General features: G+C 43.8%; 1 protein-coding gene across 1 annotated transcript in view; it reads right to left on the reverse strand.

Annotated features, from left to right (window-relative positions):
- The window catches only part of EIF4E (eukaryotic translation initiation factor 4E), a 204,574-nt gene that overhangs the window by 14,935 nt on the left and 168,972 nt on the right, over positions 1-20,667 (reverse strand). The window contains exon 6 of the mRNA XM_030190718.1: positions 15,468-15,607. Coding sequence (XP_030046578.1) covers positions 15,468-15,607 — 140 coding nt within the window. The remainder of the gene's footprint in view (positions 1-15,467; positions 15,608-20,667) is intronic.

The raw sequence follows: 20,667 nt of genomic DNA on the forward strand, positions 1-20,667 counted from the left end.
TCAGACTGGTGGAGTAATGGTAATGACAGTACTAATCCCTGAATAAGCCAAATTGTGTGAAAGGGTACTGTGTTGGGCATTAAGATAAGTGCTGATTTTATTATACTGAAGTTAGTCTGTCTCCATCATGCAATTTGATCATTTTATTGAATGAAGAAAAATAGGGAAAGAAAAAAATGAAAATGTAAAAATACAAAAATTAAATATTAAAAATTTTGGAGTTAAAAAAAAAAGATTGGATACATTTTTGGAAAGCAATAAAAGTCTCTGTATACTTTGAGATCTCTGAGGTCTTTCTCACATACATACATACATACATACACATATATATAAAAATGTCTATAGAAGTACTTGAAATCATCGATATATGTGTATAGGATAAGGAGGAATTGGAAGAAATGATATTTTGATCAGATTTATTTCTGGTATTTTCTTTAATTGTTGCAATAAAGACCACAGTAGACCAGGTGGCTTCTTTATATAAAAAACTAGACAGATTTTAAATATTGCAAATTATCACTGTGAACTGCTGGGAAAGTTGTAAATAGGAAAAAACACTGTTTGAAATGTCTGTACGCAAATACAAGAAACCTAAGAAAGCTGGGAGTGTTAGAATATATTGCACTAAAAAGATAGATATAACAGGCATCTCTGAGACATCATGGAAGAAAGATAACCAATGGGACACAGTCATACCGGGATACAAATTATATTGCAATGATAGTGTGGACCGAATTGATGGAGGAGTAGTACTATATGTTAAAGAAGTCTTTGAATCAAATAGACTAAATTGTACAGAACAAAAAGCATATTTTGGAATTGCTATGGTTAGAAATTCCATGTGTAAAGGGGAAAACGATAGTGCTAGGAGTGTACTACCAGACCAGAATGAACAGATGAAGAAATATCAGAAATTAGGCCCAGAAATTAGGCCAACAAACTGGGGAACACAATAATAATGGGCTATTTCAATTACCCCAATATTGACTGGGTAAATGTACCATTAGGGCAAGCAAGGGAGGTAAAGTTCTTTGATGAAATCAACCGAGAGGAGGAACAATTCTAGACCTAGTCCTTAGTGGAGCGTATAGAATGTTAGGAATTATTAGGAAAGGAATAGAAACACCTGCGTTGAGTCTACATCTCCTGTGTATTTTAATGAAATTTGTCCTTGTGTTGGAATTTGATTGGTCATCCCCACTTTATTTTGTTGCTTTGTCTTCTCATCTGGGGTGGTTGTTTTTTGTTTTTTTACTGTTTTCGGTTGAAGTCAGACCACAACGTTCCAACTATAGGACAACATTCTTAGTTCCCCTGAATATCAACTACACCAACTGTTGCGTGATCCTCTGTTTTTTTGAGAGCAAAGATGACTCACCTACGAATGAAGAACCTCTAGTATGGAAATGGACAGAAGTTGAGCTTAAAAAAATGTTATTTGAAACTGCATTTTTCTACAACATGGCAATACTGTCCTTGTAAGAAGATTCCTCGAGGTTTATGCATTTTAAAGGCACCATGAATCTTGATCAGTTTTGCTTTTTTACATCAATGTGTGGCATTTTAAATAAGTGTTCTTTTGATCTCATGATTTTAATTGCTGAAACAGCTAGAAAAAAGTGAGGATCTGTTTAGTACTTATGAAGAGAAAATAGATTTTTGCACAATATAGATAAGGATTTTAATTCTGTCTTGCATGATGTAGTAAGTATATAGATGATTTTCAGAAAAGACATCAGAATAACAAAAAAGGATAACTTTCTAAGAGATGAGATGGCCTACAAAAAAAAAAAAAAGGAAGACACTATCTACCCTTGGGGAAAGCTAGATCATATAGTACACATGTTCCTATGGTTCATAAATCTGACTATGATAAAGATGGGAAGGGGATTAGCAAGGAAAGAATCAGAAGCTACTGATTCTTACCAGACCAGTCACCTCAGTTTGTTTTGTTGCCCAGCCCGAATGTCTCCTCATGAACATTTTCCTACATCTGCCATGCCTCTTTTTTGGAGAAGATCTGGCAGTCAGACAATCCCAAATCTGCCCAACAAATCAATCCTCAAAGATCTACTTACTCATCACCAGATTCAACAATTCACTAGATATCGGTACAATCCTCAGAGACCCAGCACGGTTCATATGTGGTCAAAGAGGCAAAGGGATACCCACTTACCAGCTGGAAATAAGCATGCCTATATCTTTAATCTTTCTTCTACAGTATTGACAGATAGCCAACGAGCAGTTTTACAAAAAGGGTTGTCTTTCGAACAAATGACTAAATATGCTTTTCAAATTCACAATGACCTTTTCAAATTTATTCATAAATTGCAGATTGCACACATTTTCTACATGTAGATTTGTCCATCGTTAAATGGGTCCCTTCAAGACCAATGGATCCCTTAATCTACACCTTCAATAGCTTTGTACAAAGAGGTACTGCAGCTTTGGAAAAATACAAAAAGCATGGATATAATCTTATCACAAACGACTATAAGGCCATTCATTCATTAGCAAAAAATCTCAATATAGGTCTAGAACCAGCCAATAAGGAGGGCGAGATCGTGATGCTGAATAGGATTATGTGGAAGAAATACATCGACAAACTTCAGATAGAACAGATTATGTCCCTTTATTAGAAGATCCTACACTGACATTACAGAAAAGAAATCAATGAGACTGTAGATTTTGTAGCAGGATTTCTGACATCCAAAGATTTCCTCAAGGTTAGTTTTCTTGTTACCCCCACTATATATGTATTACCAAAGATTCACAAGTCAGTCAAATATCCTCCAGGCATATCCACTGTGTCCAGCAATGGGAACATTGGTCCAGATTTGTTGACTTTTTCTCTGCTCTCGTGTGCCATTGATAAAACTGGATTCAACACATTTCATCAATGGTGGTGACCTTTCAGATCTCATTATGGTCACATTTGACATTGATTCACTGTACACCAATATCCCACGGTTAGAGGCTCTAAGAACTATTGTAGAGTTTCCAATTAATTGATACTCACCTTTGCCACAACAGACCTCACAAAAAATTAATTTTGCTTGAAAGGTAACTTAACAGGTTAAAGGGAACTGCCAGGGGCGCCACAATGATGTCTGATTTAGCAAATCTTTATGTTATTTATTTTGAGACCACTTTTTTGGAGGAACATCCGTTTAAGGAAAAATTCATAAATATAAGCGATATATCGATGGTATTTAAAATGTATCAAGAAGACATCAGTTTTCAAGACATATTGATTAAAAGGGTTGACACTACTTAACATCGATTTACAAGAAACCCACAGACCGCAATGTTACCTTCAGTATACAGATTACTCAGATGTTGAGAAACAGTCCTTCTCCATATCATCAAGATTTAGTCACAGAGGTTATCCAGAGAAGTTCATAACAAGAAGTCCATAGGTAAAACATTATACATAGGGATATCTTGCTTCAAGAAAGAACAGAAAAAGATCAACCAGACTTTATATGTACCCCTATTTGGCTAAAGATATTTAAAAAATTATTAATACTAGAATATACTTGAAGGGCATACTTGCTTTAAATATAAGAAACCTGTGATAGCTTACTCTAGTGACAAAAATTTTAAAAACAGAAACACCCCCAAAACTATTTGGTGCCTTCGGTTCTTCCTACTATCTTTTTGTAATGCCCCAATCAAGGGTTGGGCATGGGCTGGGACAAACGGGTGAAACCAAAACAAGTATTTTTTCAAGGGAAACATCAGGCCTGTTCCTTTTACAGAGCCCCTATTAGAAAGTAAGCTCTTTGAGCAGGAACTGTCTTTCTTCTATGTTTGTGCAGCGCTGCGTACGCCTTGTAGCGCTATAGAAATGCTAAATAGTAGTAGTAGTAGCCCCAGATATAAGGTAGGGAAACTTCTGCAGTTCAATATATTCAGCCTTAGCGGCCTCTGGAAGCAGGGCAAGCAGTCTGCGACTGCCGGTGTTGCCACGTCCCAAACAAAGCCGATCCTTGGTTCTCCTCTGAGGTTGAAGCCAGACCTCAAAGCAAAACATATGAAGTTCAACCTGGTAAATCAAATGTCTTACCTCAGCCAGGTCACGATTATGGAACAGTACTTTCCACGCCATATGCTGGGGATTCAAATCTTCTCTCCCTTGCTCTGTCTTCTATATTCCTAGAAATGGGCTCTGCCCCTCCCAGCTCGGGTCTTGTGTTCTTAAGGCAGTTCAGGCTATTGGAGAAACTTTTCTTGAGAGACGGCAGTGCTCTACAGACCCCCTCACTCTCTTCAACACCACAGCCAGAAGAGTTTAAAGGCCATTCTAGTGCCCCCAAGATTGGAGTCTAGACAATTTTTTTTGTCCCAAAAATGTAAAATGACTTGCCCCTTATGTTTGGGCAAAGCAACCTAAATTTCTAAATTTAAGGTGCTTCTATAGATACTTCAAGTTCAACTTTCATCTTTAGCCTTGACGCCCTGTGCACGTTGCTGCATTCCTGAATGGCCTTCTTGGAACCAATTTTTTGTGGTTCTGTATCTCATATGAACGGTTGTCTTCTGACCTGTCTATTGATGGTATTCCTTTATATTTAAATTTATATTGTACACCGCCATGACCTGTCAGTGCAGTTAAGATGGTATATCAAATCTCTCAAACTTATGCATATGTGGTGCAATGTTGCCAAAGGCTTATTATGTTTGAACTGTTTTATTGACGATTATCACAGTACAAATTAACTTGGAACATTCATATAGCATTAATTGATAGACAAAACAACATTCTAGCAACATATTCAACATCGCCAAGCACTTTTCTTCCCCATTTTTCTCCCCCCTCCCCTCTTAACAATTCCTTGGCAAGTGCTAATATTAGATGTTAAATGACTTTTGTTCCTAATATCATACACTTTAAATACCTCGTTAGGTGAAATAGTGCTTACCATAAAATACCAGAAAACTAAACATCAAAGCTCTAGAGCATTGCCAAGCTTTAGCCCTATACATCTCACTCAACCCCTCCAACCCCCCACCCAATACCTCCCCCCCTTGCAAGCAGAATACCGCTCTAGGCTAATTTTACTACTCCAGGCTACCCATACTCTCCCATTATTCCACTATTTATCAGGCGTTAACAAGCAGACTACGTCCCCTCGGGCTAAGAATTTGCAGGTATGGCGTCCAAATCTGAAGAAAACGTACTCTGCGCTTAGGCGATTGTTTTGAATCTCTAGCCTCCCAAGAGGCCAGGAGATGCACCTGATTGCGCCAGTGCCAATAAGCTGGCCCCTCCGATGAGACCCAGTATTGCATAATACATTTCCGAGCTACCAAGCTCAACTTCCTGCATAACATTATAGCAGGGGCACATAATGGAGCAAACGCTCTTGGTTGGTCCAACAGAAACTGCCTCTCCGTTCCTTGAATTCTATTCCCCAATCGAATCAAAAACCCTCTTACCCTCTGCCAGAACATGCGCACCTTGGGGCATTGCCATAATGCATGATATAATGAGCTGGGACCCCCTCCGCATTTAGAGCACCCCGAGTTGTCCGGCCCCAACATATGAGCCAGTTGTGCTTTAGACATATACCCCCGAAGGACCACTCTATAGCCACACTCCCTCAGCCTCTCATCTGTTACCAACGCCCGGATGCTCTTCAAGGTAGCTGACACATCCCATGTTGCCAGTGAGGTCCCAAGATCTTGTTCCCATTTCCGCTTAAGATCAACATATTGCCTCTGGGACCTACGCCTAGCCAGTGCCCCATACAATGCTGAAACCGATTGCTTCTCTGTCTGCAACTCCTCAAAGAAGACCCTTAAAAGTTCCCCCATCCGCCCCCTCAGGGGTGCTTGGTTCAGGGATTTCATATAATGTCAGACCTGTGCGTAGGCAAATCTATTGCCCCAAGCTGATCCCACTTTATCCTGAAGAGCATCAAATGTTATCATTTCCCCATTTTCCAATAACAGGTGTTCCAATCTTGTGATGCCCAGCCCTTGCCATCTACCAAATGTCAGGTTGTCTATCCCTGCTTCAAAAACAGGATTACCTACGATTGGGATTTGATCTATAACGTGTGGTTGGCCCCCCATCTGCCGCATCCACCACTGCCACGCCTCCCGAATGGGCTGTAGTATTATGCTTTTTTTTAAATTTAGAAGGGAGTCGACTACGAGGTAAATGAAGCAGTGCTAATATATCATATGGAGCAAAAAAGGCTTCCTCCAAGCCTATAGGTGTATAATACTGCGTGGTATTCACCACATCTCCTAGGTGACGCAACAAACACGCCTGATTATATAGGAACACATTCGGGATACCCATTCCCCCCTGTCTCCAGCTCCCTATTAACATGTTTTGGCTAACTTTAGGCTTCTTGCCTGCCCAGCAAAACCGACTAAAAAGACGCATCATCCGTTTCAAATCAGTCCGTGATAGGCGCATGGGTAAGGTTTGAAGGACGTACAACCAGCGCGGAAACAGCACCATTTGGACTAAATGTATCCGTCCCATTAATGACAGTGGAAGATTCATCCAAGAATCTAATTTAGCCTTAGTATGTTCCAGTAAGATTTTAACATTCAACTGATATAATTCTGAAGTATTCATTGTGAGTCGGATTCCTAAATATTTAAAAGACTCTCTAGCCCATCTCAATGGAAATTCAGGATCCCATTCTCTCTGATTCACCTCTGGCGAAGCCAGAGCTTCTGACTTATCTAGATTGATTCGGAAGCCTGAGTAGTCTCCATATTCACGAAAGGTTTCCAATAACGTGTCTAAGGATTCCCTTGGGTTTGTGAGATGTACCAAAATGTCATCCGCAAATGCTGCGATCTTAAACATGTGGGTCCCTAAGCCCACTCCCCGGATCAAAGGGTTTGCCATAATATCTCTGATAAGGGGATCTAAAACTAAAACAAAGAGAAGAGGGGACAAGGGGCACCCCTGCCTTGTGCCTCTCCTGATACAGAAACTTTCCAACTCTATCCCGTTCACACTCAATGTGGCACATGGGTTGGCATATTAGGCATGAATTGCCTCAACAAATCTCCCTGAAAATCCATAATGTTCCAACGTATCAAAAAGAAACTTCCAGTGAACCTTATCAAAGGCCTTTTCCGCATCGAAACTGACCAACAACGATGCTACCTTCGTCTGCGAGCTGTACTCTAGTGATGTCGATATTGCTCTCAAGTTTTTACTCACTGCTCTTCCTCCCACAAAACCCACCTGACTTTCGTGAATCAACCGAGGGAGCAACCTCGCCAGTCTATTAGCCAAGATTTTTGCCAACAACTTGGTATCATAATTTAATAGGGAGATAGGCCGGTACGATGTCAGCTCTAGTGGGTCCCTCCCCGGCTTCAACAAGACTATTATTTGAGCCCTATTCAAGTCAGGGGGTATCCTCTGTCTATTAGTTGGTTCAAAAATCTAGTAATTGCGGGTATAACTCCTCCTTCCATCAATTTATAAAATTCTCCTCTTAAACCATCAGGTCCCGGGGCTTTCAACCGCGGGCTACGGGCTATAACCATACTAACTTCGTCTACAGTGATTAATTGATTAAGGCTGTCCAACTCCTGTATTGTAAGCTTTGGTAAAGCTAGATTTTCTAAGTACATCTGATTTAATAGGCCGTCTTCCTCTGGGGAAGCGTACAGCCCTTGATAAAAGGTCCGAAAGGTTTCACAAATTGCCTTGTCTGATGTGTGAAGCCCTCCCCCTCTTTGCCTCAGTGCCAGAATGTTCTTAGTCCCTCCCCGGGGGGTAATTATTTTTGACATCAACTTGCCTGTTTTATTACCATGTTTATAAAGCATATATCGATAGAGCTGTGACTTGTGTGCCCTCTCTTGCAAAAGTGCATTCAAGGCGGTTTGAAGCTCTAACACTTGTTGTTTATCACCTATCGCATGTGTCTCCCCATATCTCTTCCGTGTCTTACAAAGTTGGTTACTTAAACGCAAGATCTTTCTGTCTCGTGCCTTCCTCACAAAATATGTGTGACTTATAACTTCGCCTCTAAGAACCGCCTTAGCCGCTTCCCAAAACAAAACTGGATCATCTATATGGTCTTGATTATGAGTGCTGTACTCCGCCCAGCTAGCTTGTAATCGGCCTTTTAGCACTGGGTCTGAGCTAAACTCCAGGGGGAATTGCCATTTATGTTTCTGTTGGGTCGTACCACTTGGTATCCATTCTATCTTAACCCAGGCATGGTCCGACACCATGTACGGTCCTATCTCCGCTATTGTCACTTCCCCAAACATCTGACGCGATGTCAGAATATAATCAATTCTCGACTGAGTTGAGTGGGCCCGTGATAGATGTGTGTAATCTTTCTCGCCTGGGTGCAGCACCCGCCACACATCAACCAGGCCCAACATCTGGCTCAATTGTAAGAGGCCTCTATTATTATAACATGAAGAGGCCGTCTCCGGGGCTGATCTGTCCAGAGAGGGGTCCCAAGCTGCATTAAAATCGCCCCCCATCACCATAGCTGCGTGCGGTTGCCTGAGCAGAAAATTAATCAAGGTTTGATAAAACTTCCGATCATATCTATTCGGAGCATAAACATTACAGATTAGCAGTCTCTGTCGCCCAACTACCACTTCCAAGATAACATAGCGGCCTTCAGTATCAATCAGAAGTGGGTTAATTACAGAGGCTATGCCTTTTCTGATTAGTATCGCTACTCCTCCTTTTTTGCCTTGTGCATTTGCTGCTATACAATCCCCAACCCACCAGGTGCTGAGCTTGGCATGTTCAATCTGGTTCAGGTGCGTCTCCTGTAAAAGTGCTATGTCTGCTTTCTGCCTATTTAATTGTTGTAAAATCTTAGAGCGTTTTATTGGCGAATTTACTCCGCCTACATTCCATGTTATTATTCTTACTATTCTTGGATTTGAAAGCGTGGAGCGATATCCATAGATGTCCACTTTTGTAATCGAGGGGAACATCCCAGCCTCTGCCCCCCCCTAACTTGCACCTCCACTTTATCAGCATCACTGTTGTGTTCTGCCCACGTTTCCATCAGAGCTTGTCTCCTATTGCCAAGCCGCCTTTCATTGACAGCTCGGGGAGACAGAGCCCCCCAGAAGCCTTCATTACTTACTTTTACATATTTTCCATTTAATACTTGTACCCTGCTTGCATCCCTCCTCCCTCCCCCCACCCCCTCCCCCCGCCCCCTCCCCCATTCCCCAAATCCTGTATCCCTTATTCTCAGGTCCACCAATTAGGACCACGACTTCCTTACGTCTCTCCCTCCCCCCTCCGCTTTAAACAGTGTTACAATAAACATAACTTTCATTGTCAAGCTGATCAGACACTTACATGGTCTCACCCCTCTTACCAGGGGTTCGAACCGTTTCACCCATTGGTCATGTCTTCCAGAAAGTGTCTTATTCAACAGTAAGAAAACTCAAAAGAAAAGTCTAACTCACAAACCATAAACCTTAACCTTCCAACTGCAGTCATCTTGTCAAGCCTTTCTGCTACTATAAGTAGTCCATCTTTGTAATTGGCTGGGAGTTTGCTGTATTGTCAGACTGACCAGTCAGTTCTCCTCTGACCCCTCAGTATAACATTACTCAATGCTCTCAGAGTGTTCGCTTCCTCTATGCTGTTCAACTTGCATCTGAAGGTGTTGTTCCCAGCTGCTGTAGAAATTCTTTAGCCGCCCCTGCCGTCTCGTATGTCTTGGTAATACCATTATGCGTAACTCGCAGTTTGGCAGGGTATTGTAGTGCAAATCTTATTTTCTTTTGGAATAGCGTTGAGCAAACCTCCGAAAACTGTCGCCTTCGTGCTGCTACCCCTGCTGAATAATCTTGGAAGCAGCGTACTGGGATTCCATCGTACACCAATGCCTTTCCGGTTCTAAGCAGCTGCATCACCTCTTGTTTCTGTGCATAATTCAAAAATCGTAGAATTACCACTCTTGGTTTATTGGTACCAGTCATTTTCATCCCTATGCGGTGAGCCCGTTCTATTTGTATTGGCCCCGAGGCTTCTGGGAATTGTAGTTCGCTAGTAAACCAACGTGCCAAAAAAACCTCCAAGCCTCGTTCAGGTATCGTTTCTGGCAGGCCCACCACTCGGATATTATTTCTCCTGGACCTATTTTCCAGGTCCTCAATCTTTTCCTCCATCGCCTGCAGCTTTTTTTGAGTTATATCCTGCACTGTCTCCACCTCCGTTACTCTGTCCTCAATTTCACTCACACGTGCTTGAAAGCCTACACAGTCTCGAGAGAGATCAGTGAGCTGTTCTTTTACCTTTTCCAGGTTAATATTTATGGGGGAGAGCCGGCGATCCAACATATCCTCTAGCACTGAGGACATTTCCGAGGTTATTTCGGCGATCCAGGCCGATGACACTGTCGGGCCCGGCGGGCTTGCGGGCGGCGCCATCTTGTCTTCTGCCCCTCTACCACGGAGCTTGTCTTTATGTAGATTTTTAGCTGCCATCTCGCTGCCAATAGATTTAAAATGTTCGTTGCCGGCCACTCCAGCGTTTCAGGCTGCGGCGAAAGTCAATTTTAATTCGCGGCTTGTGGGCTGGTCGTGCGGAGGGGGGATTAGAGCCGGAGAGATCTTTTTCTTCAACCCCTCGCGGTCATGACGTCACCGGAAGTCCGCCAAAGGCTTATTAAAGATACCGAATCCTAGGTAGCATCCGCACTTGGGTTCCACTGGATGATGTCACTCATATGAAGAGTAAGAGGGAAGAACGATCAATGTCCAAAAAATAGAATTCTGAGAAAAATGACTCCAAAGACTATTAGAGTATTTTTTTAAAGGATGCTTGATATAATTTTTTGATGTGCTGCCTACTAATGACGAAACTGATGACCAGTTCTAAAGATGAACATTAGAATAAAGTAGCATTAACTAAATTTTTGAAAAATGTTTTTCCCTCTGAGTCTTCATATGTGAGATACAATGTCCTGCTAGTCATCGGAGAATGCCAGGCTATTAACCATGCTTCAGAGGTACGAGAGCCACCACCTGAACTTTCAGGGAGTTCAGGACTAAGCCCTGGTCAAGATCTTGCTGCAAAAGGCCAGAATCAAAGGCAGGCCTGCATGCCATGGAGATGGGTCCTGGCCCACACACCACAGCTCAAAAGACCTGTCAGACTTAAGCAAGAAGTAGAAGACCTGTGCACTCGGAACAAGGCTGTGATGACAGAGTGGTCTCGCTATTTCAGGTGCCACCTTCTCAAGGGCCAAGCTATAAGCCAGAAGGGATCTGGATCTTCCATCAGAAATGGCCCCTACCTTAGGCAGCTGGGTCTCTGGGAACTGGACCTGGGGCCCTGCCAATAATTGGATCAGACCCACATACCATTACTACTGAGGCCAGTCTGGCATCAGCAGATCACAAGAAAGGGATATGTCTGGCACCACCAGATCACAAGGGATATTTTCCATCTTCCAGAGAACCTGACCAATCATGGGCCACAGGGGGGGGGGACAGTGGGGATCTTGTGCTAGCCAGGGCTGGAGAACAAGCTGAGCATCAATCCCTGCAAAACCCTGCTCTTTTCTGCAGTTGAACTGGACACAACATATTCCTGCAGGGAGGTCATCAAAATGAAAAAAGAAGGAGTTCCCCAACATTACACCAGGACCTGAAAAGGCGGAGATCAACTCCCACTCTCCGGGGCCCAGAACGTGTCTGCTAAGACAGTCTGCTTGCACATTGCCCATTCCTGCAAGGAGATGGCGAGCCAGCCCAGATGCAAATCAGACTGACTTCCTGTGCTACTTCTGCACTCCTGATCCCGTCTTGCTTGTTGAGGTACACCAATTCCATTGCATTGTCTGACAGCACACTACCTTCCCTCTGCAGAAGTGGCTGGAAATACTGAAGGGCTAAGTAGATTACCCTGGTCTCCAAAGACTGAAGCTCCAAGACACACATCACTGGACCATCACACCTGCATAACCCATCCCAGACTGTGGGTGCCCCTCAATTGGTGAAGAACCCCCTTGAAAAGATGGGACAGAGAAACCCGCTATCTAAGACAGATCTGCAAAACTCTGAGTGGGATTTGGCCTCAAATGCCTGCGACTTGGGGAATCAGAGGAATAGCAACACCCATTAAAGCGGTCTCAAGTGGGCCCAGGACCACAGAACCATCTCCAGTATCATAGTAGTGGACCACAGTACCAGACAGTAGTCCTGAACCTGAGGAGCCCTTCTGCATACAGAATGACTTCCTCTGGGTCCTATGCTTGTGCACCAGCTCCTGTGTTAAGAAAACCACTCAGTGTTGAAGAGAACACCGAGGTACTACAACCTCTGAGATGTCACCAGATGACTCTACGCAATCAAGACATTCTAGCTGCCAAACAACCTGGGAGGTGGTTCCCCTGGCTGACTTAGAATTGGCCAGTCCAAATATGAATGAACCTGAATACATTGCTTGCACAGAAACACTGCCATGACCACCACGATCTTGTACTTTGCTCCAATTCTGATGTGGAAGTAGGACTCCAAGAGATCTAGAAACATGAGGAACTATCCTGGCCTGATGGTAGCACTCACTCACCTTAAACATAAGTGCAGAACTCTTTGGAGGATAGGCTGAAGGAAGTCCCCCTTTCTTAAGCACAACAGAGACAAAATAATGGGCACTGCTAAGCTCCTGCCTTGGTACAAAGCTCCATAGTTTTTAAAAAGAGCAGCCACTACTGTAAGGTGGAGTTGACCACCAGCATCTTGATAGGGTATTTGCAGGGGGATCCTATAAAGGTGTCCGACATGAGTTCCAAAAATTCCAAGGCATTCCCTCCCTAAGCCAACTTCTGGCACTCAGCAGCTGAAGATAAGGACCACTCCTGGAGGAACAGGGAGATGCAACCCACAACCTGAACCTCGTTATAGGTGGCCAGCAAACAATAGGGCCCTTTACAAATGGTGGAGGAGGTACCATCCTGGATCTACTAGCACCACAAAAGGGTGTCCCCTTCTGTCTACGAGAAGCTGAAGAGCCAGATGAAGACACTCTTCTATACTGATAAAAATGAGCCCAGTAGTTTGACTGATCCTTCATCTCTGAAAGCTAGATTGGGCCCTATCCTCACCAAAGTCAATAACCAGCTTCTCCAAGTTCTCAAACAACCCCAAAAGGAGAGTTTTCTCAACCAGGACTGAGAGGCTAAGGTCATCAACCAATGCGGCAGCAATGACCACCTCACACTACCACTCCTGAGTGGGAACAATTTGCACCAAAACAGAGCATCCACTAGGAAGGCTGCTGCCGACTGCAAGCAAATCACTTCCAGCAAATCAGGCAGTCTGTCTCTATGGCCACCTTTGTGCCAATGGCTGTCTAGGTACCCAGTGCCAAAGGCCCGTTTTGAAAAATAACGCCACCTTATGGTCATGGGAATCCTTGTAGGTTGCCCCACTCACCACCACAATCGCCTTCATCTTGGTCACCACTGTCAATAAAGTGTCTACTTTAGGGAGTCACAAGAACTTTTTTAAGTTTCTCTGCTACAGAGGATTCAGTGCATCCCACTCCACCAGCACTATCAGAGTACACACTTGAGGGTCTACACAGATCTCCCAAATGGGATCTTCATCAGAGGACTCCACCTGCCCTGAAGACAAGATACAGAGAGCCGTGAAGATCTGGCTAATCAAGGAGGGAAGTTCCTATTTCTGTAAGTCATATCACAGAACCCTCATCCTTTTCTGGAAAGATGTTTCCCGTCTGGGGACACATTCCGCAGGAGGGAGCCACCACTGTCCACGTCTACCTTATCTTAAACATCCTCTGCAGAGGATAAAGGCAGCTTCAGGGCCCCCTGAGAAGCATGGACCACACCTGACCAGATCTCCCACCTTTACCAGTGTCCCTCTGGAACAGGCAATGTGGGCCTGCACTACCCAGGACTCCAGAGAGCCCCAGCCCTGAGGTATCTTTTGCTCCCCCTCTCTGGCAGCAGATGATCTGCAGAAGCCCCCAGATCTGGGAGACCCTGTACCTCCATTGGCCATGCGTGACCTGGATAGTCTGACAGCAAAATGGCAGCTGTTCCTACCATATTCGGGTTTGTTAAGTAATATGAGGGAGTCTACATGCCTCCTAAATTCGTAAATCCGACTGCGCCACAGGGCGCCTGATGCTTCAATCGCCCGGCCCTCATACCCAGGGCAGCAGAAGCTGGCTAAGCTACTGACACACCAGCTCCTGTATGAACTACAGCACCTGCTGCTCAGTATAAGTATTGCTTCAGCTGCCAACTCTTGCAGTCCCCCACTAAGTACAGAAAAGTCTACCGAATTCACTCATCACTGCTCCTAACCTAGGTCTGCCTTTTTTTTTTTCTACAGCTGCCTACCAACAAGCAGCTCTGATTAAAAACCAATTAACCTTAGAGAAAGCTCTCACGCTGTTTTAATGCTTTTTTCCCCCTAATTTTATAGCTGGCAGTACTTAAGAAAGGAGGTGTGTCTGTAGCTATTGAGGGGCAAGGGAACAATCACTTCCACTGGCAGAAGCCCTGTGAAGCCACTATTGGCTAACCTCACAAACCCAGGGGAAAAGTCTGTGGACAAATCCCTGAGAGCACAACCTAGGTTGAGTATTAGAGTATTGCCCCCTGGGAAGACAAATCTCAGAGAAATACACTGCTGCAAAGTACAAACTGCAGTATCTGCTGGGATATTCAAGGCTAATGTCACAAAGTGTTTCAGATTCTCTGCCTCCATCTGCTAGTAGGATATCACCACCTGTCTGTGTGGACTGCTCTAGCAGGATGAAAACTGAATGTTTTTCTGTGTGTATGTAACAGGGATAGGCCTTATAGAAGACAGGTGACAACCTAAGTCTCACGCTTGAAGGAAAGTCCAAATTGTAGATCCCCCCCCCCCCCCCTCAGATATATTGGGGGGGGGGGGGGGGTTACAAAGATATGGCTCTATTTGTGTTTTCCCATTTGACTATTTTAGTAGTTCTCTCAAAAATTTGATAAAAAGACCCACAACGCAAATATGGTGAGTTAATATTTATTTGAATACAAGTGCCTTGCTTCTAGTTTTTTTTTTATTTTTAAATATAAGCTTCAATATTTATATTCAGTAACTTCCCTTAACGAGAACAGAATTGACACTTTCACTTGTTTACATTTGTCATTTATCACCAGAAAGTAACACAATCCACACACACAAAAACCCACAATTGTGCTACTTTATTACATGTGCAAGAATATGGAAGATCAAGTATATAGCTCTAAGAACATATTTATAAACATATTATTGGAATATTTTCTGTACAAGTTTCTGCTATCCCTAACGTCCAATGTTTATGCAGATGGTGATAGTGATGAGCTTCCAGTTCAAAACCTGTAAGAAGCCCCAACGGTCAAAACCAGTATCATGTAATTGAGCATGCTCACTATAAAAATAACATGGTAAATTCAGTAAAAGACTAATCTGATCAAGTAACTTACCCTATATGCGTAACAGCATCTCTGTTTTCACATTCAGTAGTCCATATTGCTATTTTATCGCCCTTGGCTCTAACATTAACAACAGCTCCACACACATCATCACTGTAATCGTCAAATGCTTCTCCAATAAGGCACATCAGCTAAAAACAAAAAACAAAAAGACTGCATATTTATTTGGATTACCATATGGACGTGTCCTACCTACAAATTAAAATTCACTTCCCACATGCCTTTTCTATTTAAGAATGAAATATCCCAACACTCCAGAAAAGGGGAATTTATGATAACAGCATGTAGGCAAAAATCAAGTTTAGTTAAAATTAAGGTACAAAACTCAACACAATCTCCTTGCCAACTATTTTAATACCCTATGAAAAAATGTACACCAGGTTATAAGATGCATTCTGTTATAGTATATTTGTCAAGTAAGGATTACTCCTGAGGGAATTCTGCGTAACTGCACAGCACCTTGAACTTGCTGTACAGACTGAAGTGAAGGCACTGACAGCAGCTGCTCTGCTCTCTCTCTTCCTCTCCTGCTGAAATTGTGCAAGAGTAGAAGTGAACAGCTGCATTTTTGAGTTGCTTCCTCCTGTGCCAACCTGAACCTATTTATCTGAACTGTGGAGCTGTATGGAGGCTCTGATTCACTCAAAAATTGTTTGATTCGATTCTCTCATATGAATTGGTTTTTCGATTCAGCTTTATGGATATAGGGGCCCATAGCCTCAGACCTATGCTAATATTATAACAGAGCAACACAAATAGGCAGCAGCAACTGAGCATTTTAAACAATCAAGAAAGAAGTTTAATCTAAAATGTCTACACTATCTCCACAATTATTGTTCAGTATTAAAATTAAGTTCAAAACATACCCCCATCACACAAAAAGCGCCCTTCATGAATAGGACATGATATAAAATTCAAAAAATGTTTTCATAAAATAGTGATCCTGAAGCTAACATACTGCCAGAGGAGGCCAAGAAACAAAACCACCATGCAATCCAGCTCAGTTCATTGAGCCTGTGGTACAAAGGGTCAGAAAGTCACCAATCTTAGGGCAGATAGAAAATTTAAAAGTATTCTTGCCATAAAGCTGCTTCCTTCAACACAAAAAGCAGACGGCAGGCAAGAGGGAGGGAAATCCTGGGACTTCAGATTTTTTTCTGAAACTAATTGATTTGTCAATTGACAGCACTACTGCGCAGTTCATTTGAACAGTTGGTTGTAGGACAGCACAAGAAGAGACGTAGCCCAATGTGCAGCTGTTTGCTTCCTCCTTCTCTTACCACACAATCTCAGTGGGGAGGGGGAGGGAGTAAGAACGGTTGTTGCCAGTCGCTGAGTGTGGGTTGGAGGAGGCGGATCAAGATGGGAGAAATAGCAGAGAAAGCAGAGATTGTGCTGTGGGGTACAGCAAGCTGGGGGGGGGGGGGCCTGTAAATAAGAGCTGGTAAGGGAATGAGCAAGTGAAGTGGGGTTTGTTCCTGGTTGGGGTGGGGGGGTGGGGTGGAAGAAAGGTGGGAGTATTAGATGTAGGAGACAAATCTGGGGACAGAATTTATTTACTCATTCAAGACTTGATATACTGCAAAACTGATGAACAGGTTGCAGCGGGTCACAAAAACAAAAAACTTTGAAATGAACTAAAAAATGAATGTGATAGAAACCATACACACGAAGAGACTAATTCAAATGGTTTTCACATTCAGAGCCAACATTTATACCTACTATCTCCCAGGTACCCGCACCCGAGAAGAGCCACCTTTATTTGCTGAAATATGACTTTTGGAACAGCCATACCTTGAGAAGTGCCTTAAAATTTTTTTAAATTACTTTCACTGTATATACTAAGTGGTAGTGAATTCCAACATTGAAGAGCAACAAAGAAAAAAAGCAGTATGACATGTGATCTCTAGCTGGGCAAAGAGTGGTCCTGGTAGCGTGATAGGGTGATCATTAACAGATTGCAAGATATGCGCTGAATACGGTACAGTCAGTGAGGAAAAATACAAGGGAGTACCCTACCGAAAAGCTTTGGAAAGGCAAAAACAACGTTTTAAATATCTGTAGTCTTTTGAGAAGCGAATTGGATATCCCTAAATAAATGTTGCTGCAATAGTCCAATCAGGACATAAAATAGGAAAGGATTACAGAAGTGATCTTCAACCTTTTCCATCTCACGACATACTTAAAGAAGTGCAAAAATAGTGAAGGCACACCACTGGAATCTAACCCATCCCCACCCATACCTGTAACCTTCAGAAGTAGTTCTTTCATTTAATTATGCTACTGAAATACATTAGAACACCAATATACCTGCTACTGAGAAACTGGAGCAGGATGGACTGTTACAAATTCCTACACAGACACCACATACCAGCAGATTCCTTCACCTCAGTTGCAGATGCAAGCATCTCACCTGATACAAAATAGGGGAACTGCAAAAAACATGCAGACAAACTGAAAGCAGAGACAGCAGACTCTACATGTCTTGCAACACCAGAAAAATAGAAATGCATGTCCTCCTGTACCATGCAAAATAAAGCCGACAGATGTAAATTCTCAACACCATCATAATTCAATCACTAATCTGAAAATGAAATCATTTTTTCTACCGTTGTAGTCTGGTGAATTTATTCCAATATCTTGCTCTCAATCTTGGGTTCTGCTTTCCTCTGTCTGCGCTCTTAACTCTGTTTCCAGGGTTTCCTTTCCATTTATTTTTTTTTCTCACCTAATGCCCTATGTCTGTTTGGCACTGATCTTTCTTGTTCAGCTTTCATCAATTTCTCCTCAAATCTATCTGGTCTTCCCCTCTTCCCTTCTGTGCGGCACGTCTCCCCCTCTGCCCTTCCCTTATGTGCATCATGTTTCCCCTCTTTCCTTCCCTTCATGCTCAGCCTGTCTCATCTCTTCCCTTTCCTATATGTGCAACATTTCACTCATTTTCCACTGTGGTATTCTCTCTCTCTCTCCTTTCCTCTCCCCTCCCCCCAGTGCAGCACCTCCTTCACTCTCCATGCCCCTTCTTCACACAGCTCATTGGATCTCTCTTCGTAACTTACCTCCCCAGAGAACCCGCATCTTCCACCCACGCCCCCCCCCATACGAGATCCAGCAACTATTTTTGCTCCTTTTCTCTTCTCCCTGATGCTCTTCCAACCCAGTTTTCCATAAAGTCCAGGCCTGTTTTGACTTTGTGCATTATTTCTGTGATATTGTTGAAAGGTATGCAAATAGTGACATCTGTTTAAATGAATGGTTTGAAACCCATTATCTCCAGTCCCCCCCCCCCCCTCCCGAGATTGATCTGAAGATCTTTTTCTGGAAAGGACCAAGCCCCTTGAGTGTGAAGTCCATCTACATGGGCTTCCCACCCCAGGAGAGATGCATCCGTTGTCAGCACTTTCTGCGGCTGAGGAATTTGGAATGGATGTCCCAAGGTCAAATTGGAGCGAATGGTCCACCACTGAAGGGAACTGCAAAAGTCGGTGGAGAGATGGATCATATCCTCTAGATCCCCTGTGGCTTGGCACCACTGAGAAGCTAGGGTCCATTGAGCTGATCTCATATGTAGGCATGCCATTGGAGTCACATGAACCGTGGAGGCCATGTGCCCTAAAAGTCTCAACATCTGCCGAGCTGTGATCTGTTGAGACGCTCGAGCCAAGGACACTAGGGTCAGGAGATTGTCTGCCCTTGCCTGGGGAAGATAAGCTCAAGACGTGTGTGTGTCCAACAGAGCTCCAATGAACTCCAATTTCTGTACCGGGACAAGGTGGGACTTGGGATAATTGATTACAAACCCCAGTAGCTCCAGTAGTGGAATAGTCATCCTCATGGACTGTAGAGCCCCTGCCTCTAAGGTGATCTTCAGCAGCCAATCGTCGAGATAAGGGAACACATGCACTCCTAGTCTGCGTAGCAATGCTGTGACAATTGCCAAGCACTTTGTGAACACCCTGGGCACAGATGCTAGGCCAAAGGGCAGTACACAGTACTGAAAGTGCTGAGTTCCCAGTCAGAATCGAAGATACTTCCTGTGAGCTGGGAGTATCGAGATGTGAGTATAGGCATCCTTTAAGTCCAGAGAGCATAGCCAATCGTTTTCCTGAATCATGGGAAGAAGGGTGCCCAGGGAAATCATCCTGAACTTTTCTTGGAGAAGGAATTTGTTCAAGGCCCTTAGGTCTAGGATGGGACGCATCCCCCGTTTTCTTTTGCACAAGGAAGTACCTGGAATAGAATCCCAGCCCTTCTTGCCCTGGTGGAACGGGTTCAACCGCATTGGCCTTTAGAAGGGCAGAGAGTTCCTCTACAAGTACCTGTCTGTGCTGGAAGCTGAAGGATTTAGTTCCTGGTGGGCAATTTGGAGGCTTTGAAACCAGATGGAGAATGTATCCTAACCGGACTATTTGAAGAACCCACCTGTCAGAGGTTATAAGAGGCCACCTTTGGTGAAAAAATATCAACCTCCCCCCGACAGGCAAGCCGTCCAGCAGGGACACTTTTACTGCGGCTATGCTGCACTGGAGCCAGTCAAAAGCCCATCCCTTGCTTTTGCTGGGGAGCCCTAGGCACGGCGTTGATGGGAACGCACATGCTGGGGCTGGGCCTGAACCGGCTGCCGAGAAGGAGAGTACCTACACCTATTATAGGGAGCACTCCTCTTCCTGCCAAAAAACCTCCTAGAAGAGGAGGCGGTAGCAGAAGACGTCCGGCGGGAGAGAGAATCCATGGCGTCATGATGCTTTTTGATCTGATCAACCATGTCCTCTACTTTTTCACCAAAAAGATTATCCCCCCGGCAAGGAACATCTGCCATTCGCTGCTGGGTCTTCTGATCCAGGTCAGAGACACGCAGCCATGAGAGTCTGCGCATCACTATACCTTGAACAACTACTTGGGATGCCACATCAAAAGTGTCATAAGACCCCCTGGCCAGGAATTTGCAACACGCCTTCTGCTGCCTGACCAGCTGGTGAAAAGGTTCAGCAAGCTCCGGAGGAAGCGCTTCAACTAAACTGGACAGTTGCCTCACCGAGTTCCGCAAGTGGATGCTCGTGTAGAGCTGGTATGTTTGGATCTTGGCGGCGAGCATAGCGGCCTGATACATTCTCCTCCCAAAAGAATACAAGGTCCTAGACTCTCTGTCTGGGGGCGCCGAGGCATAGTCCCTAGTACTCTTGGCTCTTCT

This window comes from Microcaecilia unicolor, chromosome 2 (genome assembly GCF_901765095.1).
Source record: "Microcaecilia unicolor chromosome 2, aMicUni1.1, whole genome shotgun sequence".
Classification (NCBI taxonomy): Eukaryota; Metazoa; Chordata; class Amphibia; order Gymnophiona; family Siphonopidae; genus Microcaecilia; species Microcaecilia unicolor.